Genomic DNA, 26482 nt, shown 5'->3' on the forward strand with positions numbered 1-26482 from the left:
TTCACATTACATGTCACACTCCTTTCACCCTTATGCCGCTCAAGGTTTTTTTTATTGTGTCGGGGCGCATCCTGAGAACGTTGCCTTTGCCTTGTTGATCTTTATTCTTGTTTTTTTTTTTTATATAAATTTGCGATATTCATTCTCTTAAAGTTTTTAAGTATTTAAAGAAAACATTTTATAGTTCTGGAATAAACAACACGATACAAGATAAAATGATTAAGAATTTAATGAAATAGTAGATATAGATAAAACAAGAAAATATGATAAAACACTAATCTAAATCTACAGTTGAGATCACTTTTGATTAAGTATACATTTTGTAAAGTAAAGTAAAAAAAGAATAATTGCTATGTATTATTATCACAAAATTATAATTCATCACCCATCTTACTAAAAGATATCATAAAAATTTGGAAAAGAAAATATATTGATATAAAATGAAATTAACTAAAAATGTTGTGTATATACAAAGCGTACAGGTTAAGCCCATGGAAGGAAAATGTAATACTGTTTCGTGTGACGGAAATATCATCAAAGCACAACGTAAACTAATGAAAAATGAAAATGTTTTTGAGACAGTTCACAGAATACATGTACTAAACTCACAATATGATTCATTCTTTTACACTTAAAAGTTTATATAATCACCTGTCTCAACGCACGCATTCTCATCACCTGTGTAGTTTTCTGGTTCGCACAATGACAAGTTAAAGCCATACTCCTCATTCAGGTGTTTAAATCCATTATGTAGTTTCAGACAAACTGTCTGACTTCCTGTTTTATGAACTATCATACCAAGTAGCTCAATGAAACCCTCATCACTTTTGGCATCGTAGTAAGCGACGACTCTTCCGCTATGACCTACAGTAGCAAACGAGTCACCTTTTACTACAAAGTGAGTGTCACTACTGTAACAATCTCGTATGGTTTCATCTGCTTCAGACATTGGTAAAACTTTTCCTGTTCTTCGTTCGTCCTCATTTCTGGCATTGTTGAAACACGCAAATACTGGGTCCAAACTGCCTAATTCTCCCTTGAATATACGCGCCTTTCTAATATCTCCGTGAGCATCTCGGAAAACGGGTTTGCATTTTTGAACTTGATTGATTTTCACCTTAACAAGGTCAATATCAAAGTGATTGAACGTTGGCGTCGTTTCCCTTGTTTTCTTTGTTTCCTTTGTTTTCTGCGTAACTGTTGCGAATGGAATACCTCGTACACTGAACTTATTTGCGGCATAAGTGACGTGTTTACATACTACAGCATATACAGTTTTTCCGTCTCCATTTTGGACGAAACAACCTATCGCAGCTGTAACATCAGTTTTTGTGCCACCACTAGCCATTTACATCAACATCCTTTTCACACCTGTTTGAAAAAACAAATGCGATTCATTGAAAAAGCAACTGTTAACCGAATACGATATCAATTGATAATGATTTTAACTTTTATGATCTTCATTGTCATAATCGATAAAATCATTATTATTGTTATAATTATTATTTGTTTCAACATCATCATCAAATTAGAATAACAATTCATTACGAAATATATATATAAATATAATATAATAGGTATCAAAATCACTTACATTCTTACCTTGAAAAATGTTGTCATAAGATAGAATGCAAATTTCGCGCTATCTTCTAATTTATATACAACCATTGTATTGGATAAACCGCGAACGGTATATTTAGAAATTCGGAAAAAAAACCCAGGTCAGTGACTGAATGTATATTATTTCCCGGTGAGATTATTTTGAAATCTATCAATATAGTGAATTTATTAGCTAAGCAATGTGGCATGATTTCATAAGTGTGTCAATGTGATTTTTGTAAATACTAATGTATTACTCAGCAAATGTTTATATTTGAAATTTATTATTCGCTTAATGTAGGTCATACAGACGTGTAGCCGATATGTAGGCTTATTGCCATACTGGTTGGAGAGATAACTCCGACACATAGATAAACATGAAACTTGATTAAAATACTTATATATTTGCATTATTTTAACAAACAAGCTCATGGGTACCTAGTAATACAGGAGCATAACAGACTGTGATGCTATTTTTTAAATTTGAAACGCTTTTTAATGTTAACTTTTTGTTAAAAAAAAACTGTCGCAAAACGTTCTTTTTACTAAACTAGAATTATTTTGACGACAGGCCACTGACTTGAAAAAGATTTAGATATCAACAAACATTAGACAAAACATAGGAAGTGTACTAATGAAGGACTGTCCAGCTATTTTTGACATTAAAATAAACTAGTGTTGACTAACTACTATTGTAGAGTAAAAAATACCATGTAAAATTTCTATTAAGTACCGATTTCCATTTGCATAAATATAATTTGTAATGTTAATTCCTTGTAGGCTGGTCAATGTTTGAAATATACAAACAGATAATTAAGATATTGTAAAAAAAATATGTTTTAGAGTCGGGCCCAGTGTTATTTATTTTTTTATTTTTCTATTTATTATTTGCATGTGTGTAATTCGTCTTTTTTTAGATGTTTAAAGTTTAATAGCTTAGTGGCCCGGCGGTCAAGCGGCGGGAAGTCTTTTTTTCCTGTTGGTTTCTTTGAATGTTCTGTTTGTTTTGTTTGTGTTGTTTTTTTTATGTTATATTCACTATGCGTAATTATATTCATATTTTCAATACATTTAATAATAGTTATCTTAGATCCGTAACAAACATTTGCGTTTTTCCGTACTCAAACTTTCATGTACAGACTCAATCAAACCGAGTCTGCAATTTTCATTTTTGTTGTTATTAATGCTTCCGAGGGATCACTTTGTTTCCATATTTTTTACAGATTAACTGTACAAAATGGTTAAAGTTTGTCGAAGTTTAACCAAAGATGACATGGCGTTTCAGCTTATAACATTATTCTAAACACTGCCTCGTGACATTATAAAACTGTAGTAAATATTAAAATTTTGATATTGATGTGTCATGTCTGAAAAATAAAAACTATTTTACATATTTATTTTATATACAATGATGTATGTTGCACCTGTAAAAGCGTCAGTTGTTTCTTGTTCGTCGTGCTTAATGTTTTTTTTTTCTTCTTCTTTCCTTTTTTTTAAATGATATGTTAAAGAAGCGACATTTTATATCAGAAATACTACTTTGTACTTTGATATACAAAACATTACTTGCAAGTTGGTTTTCGTCTACAGTCTTTTCCGAACTTTAGGTATCAATAACACGCGGAAGGAAAAGCATGCGGATGATTGAACTTGGTTAAAAGGGACGATTAAACTTGCGAAGGCTTCGGTCGCTTTGGCTCGAATAATTATATTTTGATTAATTTGATTATCCTTTTCAGGGAGGGGAAAAGCCAAAATTAATGTTTTGGTTGCTTTTGGTGACGACCGGACCATATTGTTGTAAAATATGGTGGACAAAGAAGGCATTTTAAGTGAAATTGTTCCGTAATCCTTGTAAGTAATTATATTTTAGTTTGTTAATTGATCTTAATTTCATATGATAAGGCTGTATGACAGAAAGGTTGGCTTTGATAGGCACATATCAATTGAAAGTGAAAAAAGTTGAATTCATCATCGTGTGAAGTTTGATATTCTAAAACCATATTTAATTTTATTTTCAATTTTAACGTTGTTGTTTTTTAAATGATGACAAGTGCCTCTACGTTATGGTCCATGATTACTAGGGTGATGATAAAACACATTAACCTGTTGTATATGTTTAGTGTTTGCTCTGAGTTGTCAAGAATGTATTCAAATACGGTCGGTATGTTTCAATTTTAAGTAAAAGAGTGAAAAGTCAAAACAGTAACTGCCCTTGGAGAAAAATTGCACCATCCCCACATGACAACAAGTCAGCATCAGACCTGTCACCGTACATATCGGGTGTTTTATTTGTTTCATTAATAACGTAGTACCAGTAATCATTGTCTTGGAGCACCTTCCATATTTAAAAGCATGTAAGAAGAAAAGATAAAAGTAAGTTTAGTTCATATTACCCCGACACACACAATGGTAAGCTCATTGTTGTTTTATTTTCGTGTTTCTTTGGGGTTTTTGTTGTTGTTTTTTTTAGTGATAAGTGCCTATCAAAGCCGAACTTTTATTCTTCAGAATGATCAAATTTTGATTAAGATATAAAAACAAACGAAAACAAACTTTCAAATTTTACGAAAGATTTTGCATTGGCGATATACTCAAGCCGACGAAAGGAAATGTCTCCATTGTCAAGATGTCGTGAGGAAGACCGCGCTGCCCTTTGAATGATAGATGTTACAACCAACAGAGACGAACGTCATGTGCTCTTTAACGATGTTGAAAAGAAATTGACATTTTTTTCTTTGCCAGTATTCTGCAATGCCTCTGATCGGTAACAGATCAGTGGTGAAAAACGTACCAAAATGAAACGCCCAGTTTTACACTGTTAGATCCAACTATTTATAATATCGTGGATACTTGAAAAAAAAGAAGCAAAAGGCACAAACCTACGTCAAAATGCAGTCAGCGTCTTCACACGTACCAAAAAAGTACACGGAAATGGTAAAACTAGCAGGAATATGGCTTTTACATTAAAATTTTGATTAATTAAGGAATATTTTATATGAACAATCTTTTAATTGTTTTACAATAACACATAACATAAACATTTCATATGAACTGACTTGTGCATGTGATAAAAAATAATCCTACTTTTACCTCCTCGAGGTGAGCAAGGGGCAACATTGCTTTATATCAGCTAATATAAGAACTTAATAATCAAGCGTTTCAATATTTATCGAAAAGAAAAAACATGTTGCATATAATAAAGTAAACTATTTTTCGGTCTGTTAACATACTGTACATGCAATGGGTCAATTTGCTTGTTTAAATTGCGAAATTGTGTTTATGTATAACTTAAACTTTTTGTCCCAAAGATTTTTGTAATTTGCGGCGTTGACTTTAAGTAGATGTATTACTTTTCAATCCAGATATCAAGGGTTGAACTCTCTTCAGGTCTTCACAATAATTCTACTGGCCATTTCCAGAAAGTGGACTAGCAAATAGTTCAATTTAGCTTCGTGCGTTTTTAACATACTCAAGATTAAGCTATAGTCTACTGATGTATTTTATGTAACTGACAAAATGTTGATATGACACTTTAATGACATATTTATAGTACTTTTAATGGGGCGATTTTGGTCGGTTGATAAGATGATTGACCAAACAAACGACTGACCGACCGACCAATCGACCGAACAACCAACCAATTGACTGATATTTAATCATGTTTAAATTTGATTTTTTATTACTGCACAAGTGTAAGTGTAGATGTCAAAAGAAATGAAATAATTGACAATTGTCTAAATATAGAGAAATAGATAATGCAAACATTTCAGAATATCTATTTTCTGTTTCATTACAAAGAAAACTTTCCAATAGAATTTTATATAAATATTCCAATATAATGTAAAGCTTATCAGGGAACCTGTATCATTAACCTGCCGGATGTTTAAATTCCATAAAATGACCTGTTTATAAACAATATGCATTTTCCATATGGAGGCATAATAGAAAATTCTAAAATATGCACGGTACGGCTAAAGTAACAGACTGATTGATTGATTGATTGATTGACTGACTGACTGACTGTTTGTTTGGTTGATTGATTGATTGATTGATTGATTGATTCCGTTTTTTATTAGAGGGCGTATTTGTAAACATACGTAAACCGCAGCTTTTGTTCGAGTTTTCAAGCGAAAACACTTCAACACTAATCATAATTTTGAATTCTGATGGAATTCTATACAGTAACCATAGTTAAAACCATAGTTAAAAGATATAACTTACTATATCACTTTTATATTCATGAGAGAGAATTGTCAGGACAGTTGATTAAATGAGGAAAACAGTAACATTTTGTGAAACACAAACATAAGAAAAAAGAGAACATATTAAATTTCCGTCAGCTACATGTAGATAATACTTGTATAAATTATTTTTAACAAGAATACAGCCCCCAAAGCAAGCACATACAACAGTTTTCTTAATTTGGTATACGGCATAAACATGTGGTCCTATACTGTGGGATTCGATTTCAGGTTTGTCGCTCATAAACTTCCTGTTTACCGACTTAGTTATATTTTGAACATAATGGTGAATGGTAGGAAATTTTCTTAACAGTTTTCTCAGCAACTACTTGTCACAGTCTCTTGATATATTCTGTAATACCTTGGGATTCGATTTCAGGTCTGTCGCTCATCCACATTCTGTTCACCGACTTATGCCCGCGTCACATTACACTCCGATTAGGTTTACGATGAGGTACCGATGTCTGAACGGGCTGAAATTGCATTTTTTTTAAAGGTTTGCGGCCGGTGACCCTCCGGTGTCAAGTGACCGGTGGGGCACCGTACAGGTAATCGGAGAATTTTAATGCAGAGTTATTTTCTTCCGGCATCCGGTACATCGCCAGCTCACCGTAGCAGACACGGTGAAATGCCCTCCTATACCCGGCCGGACACCTTTTGTTATCGGTTACATATCGGTTGAAATTTTCGCAAAATATTCCTCCAGTTTCCGAGCGATATATGAACGGTCTCAGTAGGCGTCTCGACAGGTTTCTGACCAGGGCCCGGATGGACGCAGTACGCTGCACGTATGGTCCTAAGGTGTCCGTACGGCAGGTAAAGCTTTGGACTCTGAATTAGGCGACCCGTGTTCAATTCTTGGACAACGGTGAAGGTTACTTTAGTTGTACAGAGATTATCAGTACCTTGCAAAAGTGAAATACATTATTACTGTTTAACTGCTTGACAGACTGTCCAGGAACAATACGGTGGCTGAACTGTGCTCTAGTATGTATATTCAAGTTGACTTACTGCCATAGTCATCAGAGTAAATCATAAATACCACCATCATTCCTTCTCTCATTAGCCAGCGTGCAGAGCTGAATCGGTTCAATCGCTTTACCTGTAATCTGGACATTGTGTGTTCGATTCCCGGGATGACCAACTGAAATTACTAGCAATCTTTCGGACGAGACTTTAAAGCAAAGTCCCGTGTATGAGTGCTTAAAAACTTGGAGAGGTAAAAAAGAAGGAGAAGATTGTTTGGTGTACTGCTTGGCTCCTTGACGGTGGTCATCCTGTGTTGCTGGATAGTGTAGTGGTTGCGTTAATTGAACACCGCCTTCCTTATTGATCTTGTTTTTCATATTTTTCTGAAATTGTGGCATCTTGCTATCTGTATCTTCCGCTGTCCTTCTAAATCTAAAACGACTAATACTCTTCTTGAGGACTCGCCTATACGGGTAACCGATGGCGAGTATTAAGAGACTCAATTACACACACATATTCTCTCAGTTTTCACACACGTCAGAGGTTTCTTAAAAATTTCAAGTTTCATTTACAATCTTTTATGGAAAACTTTGATTTCAGAGTGTAATGTACCTTCCAAAACAGAAAGTCAAGAAAGAGTGGGGGATAAATCAGAGGAGGAGAAGGCAATGAAAAATGCCTACAAAAGAGGGGGTGTGAATAACGGCCGGAAAATGGGATAGCATGCCATACGAATACCGTCCGACAGCCGACCAGATATCGCACGTATACTTTACCATCACCGTACGATTGTTGCAAACAGACCAGATAACGGAAGGCAATTGGACATTTATCGTACGGAAGTCTGCCGGTTACCGACCGGTGTCCAGAAAGAAGATGCCAAGGGTTTTCACCGGTCGACCGGGCGAGTACCCTTCGGAAACCGTCCGAATACCACCGAGGGAGAATGACCACCCACTTCTTCTCGGACATGATTGAAATGTTTCTCTCCGATCTCAACTTATCAACGGTGTCCCATCGATCCCTCTATATCGGCCGGTCCCCGCTTGTAATGTGACGTAGGCAAAAAGTTAAAGTTTCGGCATTAATGGTCAATGGTAGAAAATTTTCTTCACATCACAGCCTGATGATATTTGGTATACAAATGCGACTCGGCCTTTTCTTTCTTTGGCCCATTTTTTATTTTATCAGACAGATATAACAAAACCTTTACGAATATGTTTGAATATCACTATCATCCCTTGATAATGACATTTTATTGTATAATAGTGTGTCTGATAGTACAACACTGTTTACATTTTGTATCATACAATAATTTAACTTGTTTATTAAACCATCTTTCCATGTTTGCATACTGAAATGCGTTTTAATATAGCGAACTGTGGTGTATAGTTTTCCTTTTGAAAAAACGTATTTAACTTCCCTGTATTTATCTTTCCTATGGGGTTTCTTTTTTATTTTCGGGGCGGGCAGAGTTCCGGAATAATAAAATTAATACCAAAAAAATATTTCGTTATCACATGATTAGAGATGTCTAGACGAAAATAATAAATCAAAACCATGCAGACGATATATAATTGTCGTCTGCTGATAGTGCAGCTAGAATACTAAAACGAAAGTAAATATTTGCTAATGTTTTCTGTTTACGATATTACTCTTTTTTATTTATAATAATATTTTTGTACTTTTCGCTAAGGAATTTCTCTGCTTTGTAAACTTGTTCGGTTGTGTTTATGAAATAAATGATGAACTATGATTGCGAACTTTTAATGGGTCGATTTTGGTCGGTTAATAAGATGATTGACCGATCGACCAACCGACCGATCAATTGTCTGATATTTAATCATGTTTAAATTTGATTAATCCTTTATTACTGTACATGTGTAATTCTGGACATCAAAAGAAATCAAATTTTTGACAATTATCTAAATATAGAGAGACAGATAATATGAGCATTTCAAAATGTTTATTTTCTGTTTCATAACTGTGTGTTACAAAGATAACTTTCCAATAGAATTTTGATATCAAAACACCTGTTATGTAAGATTGTTTTTTTAGAAAGCTTATGTCATAAACCTGCCTGATATATCCATTAAATGATCTATTCATAAACAACTCGCGTTTCCCATATGACACAAAATAGAAAAACCTAAATTAATGCAGGCTCAGATTAGAGAAGGAGGGACTTAATAAGTAACAGAGGGCGTACTTGTGAGCACATTTCGAAGCTACAAATACTTAAACAATGGAAACGAATTTGAACTCTGAGAGTTCCAACAAAGGACAAAAGTTCAAAGATATAACTTCCTACATCACTTTAATACTCATGAAACGGAATTACCAGAACAGTAATATGTTGAAAACATGAATATTTTGTCAAACACAAATGTTAGAATAAAAGAGGACACATTGAGTATATGTCAGTTACTTGTAGATGAATCTCAGTACTTGTAAAAATTATACTAAACAAGTATATAGCTCCCAAAAACATACACAAACAAACGAGCACATACAATTATATTAGTCCGCCTCGTGAGCGGGTTATGTTTTACAAGTACACGATATGACGTTAATGATATAACCGAACTATACATACTTTTGTAACTGTCTTGTCTTTTTAATTGTATTGTTTATAGACAAACATGTTGTCAATTTACCGTTTAAATGTAAACATATATTGATAAGACATACTTAAACACTTTCAATAAAAACCTGGTAGCGTGTAGTGTTCATTTACTGAAAGTATGTTAGCAATTTACAAAGTCAACAAAACTTGATAAGAGTGTGCTTTATTGCGCAAACATACGCTAAAATGCATTTGATCCTTTTTGCGCGATAAACGATTAATTCGGTATTAAACCTGTCCGGATGACACGCTTCCCGGGTATTTGGTATCAGTTCGCGAAATAATATGTGGAGTTTACGCAGCATGCCGGATTTTTTAATGGAATTTCAGAGGAATCCCGATAGAAATTGTTCTTTGGTAAGTATTTACTTTAACAGCTGATGTAAGAAATTGTGGGGTTTTGATATGTACAATGTGTTTTGATAATTATGTAAGGTACATAGTATCAAATGAATGTATCGTTATTACAAGGGGCCTGGTGACCTGGTGTTTAAGGGCGCTGATACGGAAGTTCTTAATACCCTTAACCAATTTCAAGCTGAGAAGCTACCTAGCAAGCTTACGAAAGGTTGGTGGTTCTGTACAGGTGTCCGGTAATGCCTGAAAAAAGTGCACCAATAGGGTACCAGAGGTCTTCCTCCGTCAAAAGAGCTGCAAAAGTCGCGGTATGATCTTTACACTGTTTGTGTGATATAAAAAGTATTACAAGAGGACTACTATCTCTACAATATATACGTGGATTTATTTATTGCAACTTGTTTATTATTTGACAAGAAACTTGAAATGCCGCTTTAATCTAAATAGTTTGGTACGATTCAAATGTTTACTTAACAAAAAGTTATCTGATGTCATATATACATCCGTGACTCAGAATAAATACTTAAAGTTGTGCAATGTTCTGATGCGGTTCAAATAGTAACTTTAAGAGTCATATACCGCCAGATATCATAAGTATTTTCTTGACTCAGAACAGACCGTGTCGTATTATGGCGCGGTTTTGGTAAGCTACTTTAATATGGATATTTACCACCAGCATTTTCCGTGACTCAGTAATTGTTTTTTTTATTCTGTTACTATTCTTATCAATGATCACGGCCAGGGTTACTTTGTTTGAATCTCCAGTTTCTCTGAAATGAGAAATACGTGAAATACGTGCTAAGAACAGGAAATTTTATTCAATGATTTGGCTCAAAGATGGGATTATTATACTAGGTTTTCCAAGGAAGTTTTAGATAAACCCTGCAATTTACCGCCTTTTAAAAGTAAATAATTTGATGGAATGTTATCTTTTATATATACGAAACAGAAAATAGAAATTTTGATGATTAAAAATTTCCTTTTCCTCTACGTTTAGATAATAGCCGTAAATATCTTCATTTTTTCTCGTATGAGATCAGCGTTACAAAAAACAAACAAAAAGTCTTACATGTACCTGTATACTTATAACGGGTATATCAAATATGAACATGTTTAAATATCAAACCTTGTTAGTTGGGGTGGGGGGGGGGGGGAGGGGGGGGGAGAGAATAAGTGAACCTAATTGTAACGTGTTTTTTTTCAGATATACCTTTGATAAATGGTTTTCTTTTACTTTCTTTACAAACAACTACCAGTACATGCAAGAAAAAATATAGTATCGATAGCGAATAAAAGAAGTCATTCTTCCGCGACAAAAAAGTCAAATATTTTTGTAAAGAATTACTTATCTAGATTACTCTATATTGACACAAATGCCAACGAAAGGGGGTGTTTGTTAAAAATTAACAAATGTTTTATTTTAGTTCAAACAATTGAGATATGATTTTCAAATTATTTAAAAAAGCCCTTGTATGAAATATGTAACGAAATATAACGTGAATACACTTTATGGTACTATTTACAATACTCTAAATTTTGTTAACTAATTTGGCACTCTGACCTGGAGTGACAGTTTGATTTTAGTACATCTGGCATTTATTTCCAGGGTAAGCGTAAGTGTTGCCCGTCGTCCATCTTTTGTGTGTACTTACTTTAGTCCTAGAGCGAGGAGATAATGCATGTGGCAAAAGTTAGTTGACCTCTTGAATAAGTTTTATCTATTTTAAACTAATCTGGCCGGCCCTAGCGGTCACTATACACAGGATTTAAATTTTAAAAAAATCTTGCTATTGACGACTTCGCTTATTTCAATGGTTTATATAGTTGACTTGTTACACGTCCTTGTGTAAATCTACCAAGTTTTTCTTAGTTCTAAATTAGCTTCTCTCCAGGGGTCATTTGGTTTACTAAAATTCTCATCTATTAATCACAGAGCTTTCATTTACGGACAATATCTTCCGATATGAGAGTTGCTTTTTTACATTGACTCATTGATAAAGATATCTTTAAACTTCAATTTCGGAACTTGAAGACTAAATCATTGTTTATTTTGTTCATACATAAGTATTAAAAATTGTGGACTTTGGTTCAAAATGGTCTTGCTCATGGTAACAATTTATCTCGTATTCAATTAACGTATGTGAGCATTGATGACTCATTTGGACTCTTGTTTTTTGTCAATTAATTAATTACATTTAATTTATTCATTAGTTCGTTTTTGTTGTTGTTTTTGTTGTTGTTTTTTGTGCTGGTCTTTTAGTCACTACGACACTGTAGAGTCATGTGCTTTATGTGTGTAGAAAGACAGCACGTGATCATTTATTTGATGGTTGCTGTTTTAAATCAAAAGCAGGGACAATGTAAGCATGATTAAACATACATCTTTTTTATACAAATGTATGTTTTACCACATTCCATGCTATATATCTTGAATGATCTTATCTATCTTTCAATCTGAAGAGTCGTTCATTTATTAGAGAAAATTACAAAATATGTACTGACTTAATAGCAAAAAATACAGACCATGACTGGATGTGCCGACTTATCTTGGTCTGCACTGGTCGCAAAGTTAGATTATGTTGCCGACTTATCTTGGTCTGCACTGGTCGCAAAGTTAGATTATGTTGCCGACTTATCTTGGTCTGCACTGGTCGCAAAGTTAGATTATGTTGTCGACTTATCTTGGTCTGCACTGGTCGCAAAGTTAGATTATCTTGTCGCAATCAGGCTGAGGCATGTTTGTAAAATTGATTTCTTACCACACTAATGTCATATAGTTTCGTAAGTTTCCACAGATTTCATTCGGGCTTGATATCAAGAATAATTGTTAATTAAGTTTGATATTTTATTGCAGCTATTCAATAAACCCAAAGTTACATGGATAATTCAAAAACAAATGTTCACATACATTCGTAAAACTGTTTATCAATGTACAAATACTTAAATATACTAACTTTGGTTGTCTAAAACAGTGTGTCGTACATCTCTGGACAGCTGATTTGGGTACGAATAGCAATGTTCACCACTGTACGGTTACTGAAGACAAGGGTCACCCCACCATTCCTGTCTATTAATACATTATCAAATATATTATCAGTTTAAGGTTAATTAGCATATCGGCATACAAAAAATCTTTGTCCATTTACAATATCACAAATACATATAAGAATGCATTTAAGCTTAAATACAGAATGACAATATAGAAAAACATCCATATTGATTAACAGTGAAAATATGACTAAGTAAATAAGAAATACTAAACTACCATGATTAACCGTTTGAAAGGAAACAAGTACCGGTACTTGAGATTTAATCAGGGCTTAAGAAGCATCAACATTTGTAATTGTTTCAGCTCTTAATGGTGGTGATGTTGGTAGTTTTCACTCCGGATCACTGCAGTAGGCAACATTGAATTCACCAGAGCACAGTTCAGCCACCGCATCGTTCCTGGGCAGGCTATCAAGCAGTTAACCAGTTCTAGTTGCCTTCACTTTCGCAAGGAACAGAAAACTTCTGTACATGCAAGAGCAGGGGTACAGTGTGAATGACTGTAGAAAGGATTTCATGTTCAATCACAGCGAAAGTGACCTGCACCGCCTGGGAATCGAACACGGGTTGCCCGATTCACAGAGACCAATGCTCTACCTATTGAGCTAACCGGACGGCTTTTAGCTCTTAATTCCATAGCATGATAAATTAATCTAGTCGTATTTCTTATAGTAGTATGGTTACTAGAAGCTAATAGTCTACAGAATTTAACATCAGGTGTATTGCATTCATCAAGTGTATTGCATTTATCAAGTGTATTGCATGTCACTGTATAGACGGATTGTGTTAAGCACCTCTCTTAACTGTCGTTACACCTGCTCAACACTTCAATCAAATCTTTTCTTAAAATCGAACTGACACTTCTCCTATTGAATACCTTGTCTTAAATTTTACTTTACTCTTAATCAATATACAAAAAAACACCCAATACAAATACCGTAGTATCGTGTGAAATTAATAGCAATGCTCACAATATTAAAACAAAAAACAATAATCATATTTCGCGCATGCGTGCTATTAAGTTCAACATAGCTGTGTTATTATGAACGATTTAATTACCCACACATTAATGGTTAATTAGATAATATCTTTATGATTTAATTATAACATACAAGGTTAGACAAATTGTATACATACAAACACAGGAATGTGACATTTACAATGTTGGACTTCTTTTTTTTTTGTTATAAACATTTTTAAAAATGTGCAATGGAGTCCAAGTAAGTTTTATTTCTTTTAAATTCCTAAATGATATTTCGTCGTTAAAAATATTTGAATAACTGTTTGATAAATATTTGAATCGATTGCTTATTAAAACCCCTTTTTCTCTCAATTTTATAACATAATTGTTAGGGGATAATATGGTTTTAGATATCCATACAATTTAGAAAATGCAATGTAATTTAAAATTGAAATACATTGCATGTGTTCTATTATAAACAAATAGACGTGTAAAACATGTCTTTTTAATGTCTGAAGACTACAATTTTTTTATAAGATTACCAGATTCGTTTTTTTTATTCGCAATATAACTGAAAGTAATGATTTTGACATTTTTAATTTGTAAAATTGTGATGGCATTAAAGGGAAGTACGTTTAAAACAATGTTGAATGTTGATGGTCTGGGTAGAAACAGTAGTGTGTCTGTTTGTCTATATCTGAGATTCCGGTCATATTAAAGATGTTGTAAACTATTTTTTGTTCATATTTGTAATATGAAAACTGATAAAATTGATAAATATAAGTCAAGTTAAAAGACAGAGATTTAGCATAAAAGAGGCGATTTTTTAACGTTTTCACTGTCTTTATTATGGTCATGACGAATTTTGCATGAGCGTTTCGTTTAGTTATCGATGTTTTTTGTCAAATGACTTACAACAGTTAAAATGATTCCTGGTGGGTTATGATAAGTTCTATTCTTATATATATCTACTAATATCATAATGTATGTACATGTCATTCTATATCGTGCATATAGACGGTAAAGATATATATTTTTCCAATTTTAAGATTGAACTATAATATATATAAAGGCTGTCAACAAAGTATATATCATATCATAAACAAATTATAATGCCAAAACAAACCACAATAAATGCATTGCGTGACACTAGATTGCTACATTTTGACATTTCGGAAGGAAAAATAACGTTTTGAACAATTTAAATCTGTGTTCTCGTTTGCAATAAAACTTTGATAATATATTCAAATAAAATATGATATTTCAGTGGGATTTACAATTCTTGCACCAATGACAGATGCATATATTTAACATTTATTATTTCATCAAAGCATTCTTTAACATTAACGTTGAATTCAAACAGCAAAAATAGAAATTCTCTACGAACGAAATGAATAAATTGTGCATGCACTACTTGGATATAACAAACAATGATTCAATTTCTTCTATATTTGTCTATTTTGTTTTGTTTAGTAATGTATTTACATTGATATTGGCTCGAGGGTGGTGGGAAGGGGTCGCTTTACGTATTTTCTTAACCTGCGCATGTTGTATTTAGTAACCAAGAACATAATTCGGCCAAACTATTGTAAAATATTTATTTTATTATGTATACTTGTGTATATTGCATATTAGTCATTAAATATATTTATACCATGTCTAGTGAGTCTTAATCAGTATTAACTTGGTCTTGTAAATCTAAGTCAGTACTAAGACGGTCTTGTGAAGCTAAGTCAGTACTGGAATGGTCTACTAAAGCTTATCAGTACGTAGATTGTCAAGTGAATCTAACGTCAGTACTGAGATGGTTTGTTACAGTTAAGTCAGTACTAAGATGGTCAAGTAAAGCTAAACCAGTACTTGAATATTCTAATTAAGTTAAGTCAGTATAAAGATTATCTTTAAAAGCTACCTCAGCCGATTTTGGTCTTTTAAAATTAAGTCAGTACTAAGACGGTTTTGTTAAAGTAATTCAGTACAAAGATGGTCTTGAAAGGCCAATTCAGTATTAAAATATTCTAGTAAAGTTAAGTCAGTACTAAGATGGTTTAGTAATGTTATGTCAGTACTAAGACAGTCTTGTTAAGCTAAGTCAGTACTATGATGGTCTTGTAAAGCTAGGTCAGTACTAAGATGGTCTTGTAAAGCTCAGGAATTGCTAAGACAGTTTTGTAAAGTTAAGTCAGTACTAAGACAATCTTGTCAATCTAAGTTAGTACTAAGACGGTCTTGTAAAGCTACGTCAGTACTAAGATGGTCTTGTAAAGCTAAGTTAGTTCCAAGATGGTCTAATAAATCTAATTCAGTACTAAATTGGTCTAGTAGATATAAGTCAGTTCTCAGATGGTTTTGTAAAGCTTAGTCAGTACTAAGATGGTATTGTAAAGCTAAGTTAGTTCCAAGATGGTCTAATAAATCTAATTCAGTACTAAAATGGTCTAGTAGATATAAGTCAGTTCTCAGATGGTCTTGTAAAGCTTAGTCAGTACTAAGACGGTTTTGTAAAGCTATATCAGTACTAAGACGGTTTTGTAAAGCTTAGTCAGTACTTAGACGGTTTTGTAAAGCTAGGTCTGTACTGAAATGGTCTTGTAAAGCTAAGTCAGTACTAAGACGGTTTTGTAAAAATAAGTTAGTACTAAGACGGTCTTGTAATGCTAGGTCAGTACTAAGACGGTCTTGTAAAGCTAAGTCAGTACTAAGACGGTCTTGTAAAGCTTAGTCGGTACTAAGACGGTCTTGTAAGCTAAGTCAGTACTAAGACGGTTTAGTAATTCTAAGTCAGTACTAAGATGGCATTGTAAAGTTAAGTCAGTACTAAGACGCTCTTGTAAAGCAAAGTCAGTACTTAGACGGTCTTGTAAAGCTAAGTCAGTACTAAGACGGTTTTGTAAAGCTAAGTCGGTACTAAGACGGTCTTATAAAGCTAGGTCAGTACTGAGACGATCTTGTAAAGTTAAGTCGGTACTAAGATGGTGTGGTAAAAATAAGTCAGTACTAAGATGGTCTAGTAAATCTAACTCAGTAATAGCATGGCCTTGTAAATTTTAGTCAGTACTAAAATGAAAATTGTGGTAAAGTCAAAAATAGTCAGAACTTAGTAAGTCTTGTCAATCTTTAACACTCAAGACGTCTTGTAGCAAGTCAAGTAACATAAATATTCATAGAAAAGTAAAGTACAGTACTAAAATGTACTAATTAAGCTATTTGCATAGAAATTTCAAATGAATTAATCATATGAGATGGGTTTTTACGTTAAGTCAGTACTAAAATGGTCAAGAAACTAAAACCAGTACTTGAATTTCTAAATTTAAATTAAATCATAAAAGATTACTTTAAAAGCACCTCGGCCCATTTTGGGCTTTTAAAATTAAGTGTAAAGACGGTTTTGTAAAAAATAATTCAGTACAAAAAAATGGGCTTGAAAAAGGCCATTCAGTATTAACATATTTTAAAGTTAAAATAGTCTAAGATGGTTTTAGTAATTTAGTAGACTAAAACAGTCCTTTTTAAAGCTAATCAAGTACTATGATGGTCTTGTAAAGCTAGGTCAGTACTAAGATGGTCTTGTAAAGCTAAGGAATTGCTAAGACAGTCTTGTCAAGTTAAGTCAGTACTAAGACAATCTTGTCAATCTAAGTTAGTACTAAGACGGTCTTGTAAAGCTACGTCAGTACTAAGATGGTCTTGTAAAGCTAAGTTAGTTCCAAGATGGTCTAAATAAATCTAATTCAGTACTAAAATGGTCTAGTAGATATAAGTCAGTTCTCAGATGGTCTTGTAAAGCTTAGCCAGTACTAAGATGGTATTGTAAAGCTTAGTCAATACTTAGATGGTCTAATAAAGCTAAGTCAGTACTAAAACGGTCTAGTAAAGCTAAGTCAGTACTTAGACGGTCTAATAAAGCTAAGTCAGTACTAAGAAGATCAAGTAAATCTAAATCAGTACTAAGACGGTCTAGTAAAGCTAAGTCAGTACTAAGACGGTCTAGTGAAGCTAAGTCAGTACTAAGACGGTCTAATAAAGCTAAGTAAGTACTAAGAAGGTCAAGTAAATCTTAGTCCGTACTAAGACGGTTTTAAAACAAATCTGTATAAAAACGGGCTGTGAAATAAGCGTCTGACGGTTATAAAACAAGCAGTATAAAAAGGTTTATAAGCTAAGTAGACTAGAAGGGTCAAGTAAAACTAAGTCAATTAAAACGGGCAGTAAAACTAGGTCATATAAACGGTTGTAATCTGTAAAAAATTTGGTGTAAGGCAATCCAAAATCGAAATGGTTTTGTGAAGGCAAATATAATTTTCGAGATGGGAAATAAAATTAGTAAGTCTTTTTGTGACAAAAGATATCAGTCTTGGGAAAAATTTTTTAAAAAATGTACTGAGTAAACGAAAAGTGCTGCCAAAACCGGTACGAATGTACCATTATTTTCCCGCTGGTAAAAAGAGCTGTTTGCGCTAGCGGGTAAGGTAAACATGTTGAATCGGCGAGACAGAGATGGCCCCAACGGAGTACCATACTAAATGCAGTACGGTATAACATAACGATGTTTTAACCGTCCGTTTGTCAATGGTATTAGTTTAAACGTAGTTTATTTCAAACTAGTATACACATTTACAATTTACAAATAAAACTTTACAACACTATGAAATGTATGAAAAAGGATTAGAATCGAAAGCTGATGCTTATATAGGTCTTATCCTAATTGAACATCTATACATGTATTGTTTAGGAAACACATTCAGTACTTAAATGCTAAAATATATAAATGTTTCAAACGTGTGAATCGTTGATAGATATAAATGAACATTTTGTACAAGCATGTTTTATGAATAACGTAGTACTTTCTGAAGCAAAACGGAAGTTCCAGAATTCGTTCTCTAAACAGACTTAGCTCTTTCATTCTTTTTAACCCTCGAAGACGTACAATTGGCCCAAAGCAATTGAACATAAAACAGAGAAAAGCAATTTGTAGGCAGATATATAAACGAATGTTTACAATTACCTATTATCATTCTTTCTCGTATATTTCTCCAAACGGGGGAAATATATCTCCATTGAAATACCCAATTTCTGCCCACGCACCATTGATCGGTGAAAAAAAATGGAATTCATATCCCAATGAAATTACTAAAGCAATTCCCAATTTTATCACCAATTGTTTAATTTACATACAAACACATCGTAAACCTCCGAATTTTCTGTATTTCATGTATGAGTTATGTCCCTTTAATCATCGAAATTGTAATCGTAGATATAAAATGAAAATAAACTTGGACGAAAAAGTCATATTAAATAGTGATATGTTATAAGGGAGAAAGTGATTGCCTGCGTCCATTCCCAAAAGATTTCGTTAAAATTATTTCGTATAATTACCGCTTTTAGGAACGAGTGAAGAATGTTAACTTTATTGATAATCTAAGGAGATATTATATTAACTGAAGTAATTAAACCAAACTGATTAAAATCAGTTCCTAAATAAAGATCCGATCTTTAGTCGCATTGTAATTATACTATTTATGTAAACCATTAACTTGCTATTGACTTGACAATGTGAAGTTTCTATAGCGTTAATATAAGAATTCCCAAAACAGTTCTTAAATAACTCATTCTAGAAATTTAAAATTCAATCGAATGAACAAAATATATTTTCGGACCAACAATAAAGTATCATAAAATGACTTTTTTAAATCCCATTTTCAGGAAGAAAAAGTCCTTGTTATCAACGCCGCTGCTTGTAGATCTGCTTTTTGTGTCCATATGCTAAGAATGACCGAATGACTATTAAGTCCAAAAAGAAAACAATCATTTGAATGTTCTATGAAGCACTTGTACGTTTCTAAAACTATCATAATTATTATGGTTATGTTGGCAATGTTAAGGAACAAAATGGTATAATGTACTGGTTACACATTTACATTAATAAACGATGTATGCAGCAGGGACTGCCACCGTAGTTCTAACCCAGTTACCTCTCTGGCGTGGGTTCGATCCACGGGAGATGCTTTGGTAGTTTAGCACAGAGGCAGGTAGTCTAGTACTGGTGTAACTCTCCAGGAACGATGGTTAGGAAACTACCCGTCTATATGACTGGAATACTGTTGGGAAACGGCGTAAAATGAAACAAACAAACAAAAGTATGCAGCAGAACATACAAAATTTTAATGTTAATGTTTTAATTATTTCCAGATTGCTTGTATATATTTTTTTCTCCATTTTACAGACTAGAATGAGAGACATCAAATACTAAACACCATCATGTCTGCCACACCAGCCACAATGACCAGTTCCATATCTCTGACGTCATTAAACGCAGACGCTGTCCCAAGATGCAGCACTCACCGGAAACGCTTAAAGTTCTTCTGCAGCAAGCACGAGCTCTTGCTCTGCTCCGTGTGCGCTGTCAAACGTCACAGAAGCTGCGAAGAGGTTCTGACTATCACCGAAGCATGTGAAGATAAAAAACGCGAAGGTAATAAACTGTTAGATATTTACAATCAGAAAATTGCAGTGGTTGAAAATGCTATTGTCGAAAGAAAAGCGGCAAAGAAGTTACTGGATACAAATGCGCAAGAAATTCAAACAGAAATTCATGAAATAACTGAAAAATTAATTGATCTTGTAAGAAACGAAGAAAGGACATTACTCGAAACAGTTATAAGTATGCAGGGACGAGAATCAGAGACACTTGAAAAAGATATAACAGGACTGGAAGATGCTTGTGGTGAAATACGCCGTGCTCACAACGATCTGGCACAAAGTCTAAAATTCTCTGACGTCGATCTGATTCACGCTGTTATAAAGGAAAAAATAAAATCTGAAGACGAAGTGGGGATTGAAACTGTTGTTAAGAAGCGGTTCAAAGAAATTGATTTTAAGTTTGTAGTTTCTCCACACATATCTTCATTTTTAAAACATTTCAAAAATCTGGGTCAGGTGATGATGTCAGAGGATAGTGGGAATCATGTCCGTGTACCAAGGTCAAACATGTCAACACCTGTGAACGAGCTTCCATCGCCAATCCCGCGCTATCATAATGACAATACCCAAGAGGTAAGACAACAACAATCACCGGAGGACTCGCATATATCTGCACGAGAAAAATGGATTCGAGACAGACAAAGACAGATGCAAATGCAGACACACAACCGTGGGGACAGTACTTCAAGCAACAATAGCGTATTTCTACCGGAACAATCTCCACCAGTTACACAAACGAGAAGAAATCAACCAATGCGGGCACTGCCCATGCCAAGATCAGAGACTCCGGATGTTTACGGCAGACCTGGTAACCAAGGATCAAGGCGTGAATTCGTTCCTCGCCCGATGTCGACGCCACCAGTCGAAACGCCAGCATATGGACAAAGTCCAAAATCAAGAGACGTAAATAGATTTAATTCATCAAACAGGTATCGATCTGCAAGACCAGAACCAGTTTACGTCCCGGAGAGGAGATCGCCAGTTCCAATCAGAGTTCCACCGCAAGGGCAACAAAATGAAATTATAGTTACAAACGGTAGGCAAGATATTCATCATGTTGAACCGGTCCATGTATTTCAGCGCCGGACAACTTCCGATCCTCAGTCCCCGCATGCAGACCGCCCACCCTCGCCATGGTCAAATCGTAACCATTCCCCACCACACGCCCATTCCCCACCACAGGCCCATACGCCGCCAACTCAACAAGCATCATATTCGGTTGTGACCGTTAAAGATGGTGACACGTCTTTTGGGCGTTCATTCGCGGCAGTCCAAATCAACGATCCAAGGGTTTCTCCAAGTCATGAACCTTCAAGTCCACATGTGTATCAGAGTAAAGCCACGATTAATATTACAACGCCAAGAAATAGGGACAAGTCCCCTCCTAACAATGGTGTGAGTGCTGTATTCTCAGTATATCCAAATACTAACCGCCACATGGTTGTTCCAAAAACTAACGAATACTCCCCAAGACTCGATGAAAGTCGAGGATTTTCTCCTAGTGGGAGCATGATGAACAGCTTGGCGACGGATGAGGAGAAGGTCTCGCGGTGGGTTCATCAGACGTCTTTTACGTCAAACGGAATCGGATCAAAGCGGCTTATCTCCGGTATTGGTATGCTATATGATGGTCGGGTCGTGCTAGTTGACCAGGAACATTATACTGTTCAACTGTATGACAATAATTACCGATTTTTGTCTGAATTAAAACTAGATTCAAGACCATTTGACGTAGCTGTGATTAGTGAAAATAAAATTGTAGTGAGTTTGCAGAGTGACCGTGTGTTGAAGTTTGTTTTGATCACTGGTGCGGGTTTGACTGCGGTAGCAGATTTAGGTGTACCGTGTGAAATGGTGTGCTATGGTGTGTGCCGGGGTGGCGGTAATTACTGTGTCTGCTGCGGTGATGAAGTGTGGATTATTTCAGATGAAGGTCGTGTTATAAATAGGTTAAAGACGGATAAATCTGGCAACTCCCTATTTGTACAAGCAGAGTACGTGTCTATAGACAGTACGGGAAATATCCTATTCATTTCCGATGCCGGAAGCAATAAAGTTCTTGCCATTCAAGTTGATGGAAGAAGACTATGGGAGTTTACGTACCAGGGATTCAAACCCTCTTGTCTTAAATGTGTAGATATGTACATATATGTTTGTGACCGAGACCAGCATCGTGTTTTGATGCTAAATATGGAGGGTAAAGTGGTGAAACAGTCTATTATAGGGAGGCTGGAAAACCCGAGGGCTTTGTGTTTCCACAATGCTGCCACTCATTTGATTGTTACCCAGATGCGATATGACGCTATTGTTAGTCCACCACGCCCCATACATGTGTACTCATTACAATAGTGAGTCCAGTCTCTTCCCTCCGGTTTTCTTCCATTGGTTTAAAGAAAAATTATCATGAAAAATCGCACAAATTCAGATCATTTTATACGTGTTCCGGAATAAATCGGTATTTAGCTTTTGTTTAATTTGAAACAAGTCAAATTTACTTGTTATTTTTAATTCTTTTTTTATAATACAGACTTTTATAGAAAGACTTATTTGAATGAATAATTATCATGTTTCAATTTCTGATGCCAGGAAATATCAAATAATAGTGAGAGTTTGACTGTTTTATGGTTAGGGTTACAGATTAATTGCTCAAATTTTCTAAGGAACTGTGTTAAGAACATTTTCCAGTTACAAAACAGACACTCGCCCACAGAGATGGGAAATTTAATAGACTATCTGGACAAAACAGGACAATTTATATAAATTAAAATAGATTTATATAAATTGTCCTGTTTTGTTAAACATTAGCACTTGCAAATTACGCACACACAGAAATAAAACAGAATAACCTATGAAACTTGACAAAAAAATCGAGCGTTTAAGTTTGATAAAATATTTCATTATCTATCTATAGCAGACATTTGAGTTTGTATTGTATATTCAAAATTGATTATCCTTGTTTTAAAGCTGGTTGCAGGGCGATAAGACAGAAACAAACAGAATATTCATTTTCATTACAATAAAAGACGTCTGCATTAAACGAGTATTTGTCCTTAAAGTAATCTGCCTACTAGGAACGGAACTATTCAAGATAACTATTTAAAAAGATGATAGTGACATTTTATTATTATTAATCTTTATTCTTTAACGAAGTCTGCTACAACTTCCACTCTTTAAAATTTTACGGAAAGTTGTCGTCTGCTATATTTCTTATGTCGACTGTTGTCGTCTGCTATATTTCTTATGTCGACTGTTGTCGTCTGCTATATTTCTTATGTCGACTGTTGTCGTCTGCTATATTTCTTGTGTCGACTGTTGTCGTCTGCTATATTTCTTATGTCGACTGTTGTCGTCTGCTATATTTCTTATGCCAACAGTCGTCGTCTGCTATATTTCTTATGTCGACTGTTGTCGTCTGCTATATTTCTTTTGTCGACTGTTGTCGTCTGCTATATTTCTTATGTCGACTGTTGTCGTCTGCTATATTTCTTATGTCGACTGTTGTCGTCTGCTATATTTCTTATGCCAACAGTCATCGTCTGCTATATTTCTTATGTCGAAACTTCGTTTACCGACAGTTTAGGCTTCTACCATGATTATACTGCAAGGTAACATCATGTTACCTGGTTACTTTCTTATTAATAGATAAATAAATAAATATCATTTTATGTCTTCGTCGAGTTTAAACAACCAGTATTTTTTCAAAAAAATATGCTAGTAAGTGGTCACTTTTAAAATTTGACAATTAAATGAAATGTCACTTACAAACTTTCATAACCTTCTTCACTATTGTAGACAACATTTTGGTGTTTAAGGTTACACTTTTATGAATTTTAATGTATTTAGCATAAGATAATATATTTCGTATAGTAGACACACGTTTAACATTGTCAGGTGTAATTGCTATTGTTTATGTATTAAAAATATCTTAAAAAACAATACATGTGAAATATGATACAATACATGTTTGACAGGTTATTATCTTTTACAATAAAGCATATTATTGAAATTCTTTATAGATCGCCCACAACCCAGTAACTTAAGTACATAGTTTTCTTTAGTTGCCTTTTTTTATTATTTCAAGTAGGAGTATTATTAAACTATCACAATGATATGATTGTAACTTTTGTCTCTTTTTTTATCAATAAATCCTCAGTTTCTATGTAATAACTTTATATTACCTTTCTCCAGCGAAAGAGGTTTCATTGATTGCAATGAGCCTCCCATAAGATCAAATAATAATTTAGTATTTATTTTAATGCACGAGATTTTGTGTTCAAGGAGGACAAAACATTGTACTCCTTTTTTATTCGTATCACATGCACGAAGTGCACGAGTTCTTTGATTGGTTTGTTTGCTATTCTGTTTTCAATTTACATTTTAAATGATATTCCGCAAAATTGCCAAAACATTTTTTTACTGGAGTGTATTTTTTAACTCACTATTGATGTTAACTGCACGTGAAATGTTGATCTCGCATTTTCTCGAGATATACGAGAACTTCGTTCCGTTGACATGTTAGTTGTTTTATTTATATGTTTAACTGGTGTTTATTTGTTGTTTATGTAAAATAGTGCTGAGTGTATTTCTTTAATTGTTTCACACTTTTTTGTTGACATGATAAATCCATCGTTGGGACTCACGGGTACTGACTTATAAAGTGTATACGTTACGAGTACGAATGGGTACCGAGGATGGATAAAATATTTTCTCATCCACGTTGTTGTCGTCATAAATGCATTATGGGTGTATAATTTGAAGTGAGACTTACATTAAAGGTTTAAGGGACATTTTTCACATAAAAATATTGTGCAATTTACACGTGATGTTTGTACATTATGTATATTTGTGATGAATAAACGGAATATTTTAGACCATAGTCTTTAGTTATATTAAATTGTCATAACATTTGCGGTCTTTATGAATTCTTTATTTGCGGCAAGTCTAACAAACAATGTGATTCGCATTCCCGTCAAGTCCTTTAAAATTGCATGCTTCGAGAACCGATCATAAACAGATAAATATTTCATAAGGTACACCGCTTCTAATCTTAAAGGCTCATTAGGGCTCGGAAATGCTTTTTATTTTTTTATCCTAAAAAGCTTTTTTTCATTTTGGTGTACTTTTATTGTATCCAAAAAATTGGCTAGTTACTGAACCTATCGTTTTCTTCTGTTGCTTTTTGGCAATAAGTACACTTCTAGTGAATAAGTGTTTTGTATGGAAGTTAAAAAACTACTTTGTTTACATTTTTACTACTTTTACAATGTATGACAAAACATTTGACATTTTTCGTTACTTTTTTTCAGGTAACAATCATCTAACATTCTCTTAAACCATTATTTAAACATTATAAAATCCATTTTTGCCTTTTCTAAAGACGTAAAAATTTATTTGTTTATGAGGCATGATAGGCCTTTAAGATATTCCAATTTGCTACCGACTTTAACCTTTAACTACAATGTAGTATTTTTCAAGCAAAAAGTTAACTTTACAGAACTTTTTCTTTAAAGTACAAACAAATACGCTAAATTGAATTATCTTAAATCGCCCTTGTTTATTAGTGACACCGCATTTTAATGAATTTAATCGTAGAACCACGTGAATGCTGATTAAATGAAAAAGCCCAGGCGTTAGTTTTTCTAACATATTTGTTATTCTTAACAGCGAAACTATGCCAGTTCTCATGATTTAGAATGATAATTTCATTTCGAACTGACAGTAATATTTACTTTTTAAGTTACTCACCCGCAGTTTTTCTTTACACTTGACAAACCAAAATTTTTCATATAATGTAATAATGTAGTACTAAATGACTGAAATGCGTATTAAATAACAAGTATAACGTGAAGAGTAAAATTTAAAAAGAAAATATCAGCATTACTTCAAACTACCTTTTTTTATTACGATTGAATAGTAGCAAAGTATACCACAAATTGAAAATATCGTATAACAAGAGTTAGTATATGAACATTATACTATATAGGCAAAAAACTTGATATACTCCTACTTTCATGGTATGTTAAAGGTTAAGGAAAATACATACACCCAAATAGAAGAAGAAAAAGATGTTAAAATGAAGTCTACTTAATGCAGATATTTTTCTTTTGCATTTATAAGGGGCGTAATTGTATTTATAATATCAATTAATTTAGTAACACGTCATTTCCCTTCTTTAATCACATATCAGCCTGGATTTAT

The 26482-nt window shown here is 33.8% G+C and overlaps 2 protein-coding genes across 4 annotated transcripts; one reads left to right on the plus strand and one right to left on the minus strand.

Annotated features, from left to right (window-relative positions):
- Positions 1 to 211: 211 nt before the first annotated feature.
- Positions 212 to 1673, minus strand: LOC132724896 (uncharacterized). The gene is made up of 2 exons (XM_060709878.1): positions 1603 to 1673; positions 212 to 1371 (listed from the first exon to the last, which is right to left on the minus strand). The coding sequence occupies exon 2, from the start codon at positions 1346 to 1348 to the stop codon at positions 632 to 634; it is 717 nt and encodes a 238-aa protein (XP_060565861.1). The 5' UTR covers positions 1349 to 1371; positions 1603 to 1673; the 3' UTR covers positions 212 to 631.
- A 1659-nt stretch (positions 1674 to 3332) lies between these two features.
- Positions 3333 to 25153, plus strand: LOC132724875 (uncharacterized). 3 transcript variants are annotated; one of them, XM_060709836.1, is made up of 2 exons: positions 3333 to 3453; positions 20028 to 25153. In XM_060709836.1, the coding sequence occupies exon 2, from the start codon at positions 20063 to 20065 to the stop codon at positions 22631 to 22633; it is 2571 nt and encodes an 856-aa protein (XP_060565819.1). In that variant the 5' UTR covers positions 3333 to 3453; positions 20028 to 20062; the 3' UTR covers positions 22634 to 25153. The 3 variants fall into 3 exon arrangements, with proteins under 3 accessions (XP_060565819.1, XP_060565817.1, XP_060565818.1); XM_060709834.1 differs by lacking the exon at positions 3333 to 3453 and adding an exon at positions 9463 to 9795; XM_060709835.1 differs by lacking the exon at positions 3333 to 3453 and adding an exon at positions 13823 to 14063.
- The last annotated feature ends 1329 nt before the right edge of the window (positions 25154 to 26482 follow it).

Source organism: Ruditapes philippinarum, unplaced genomic scaffold, assembly GCF_026571515.1.
Source record: "Ruditapes philippinarum isolate M1 unplaced genomic scaffold, ASM2657151v2 ctg713_1_1_1_1, whole genome shotgun sequence".
NCBI lineage: Eukaryota > Metazoa > Mollusca > Bivalvia > Venerida > Veneridae > Ruditapes > Ruditapes philippinarum.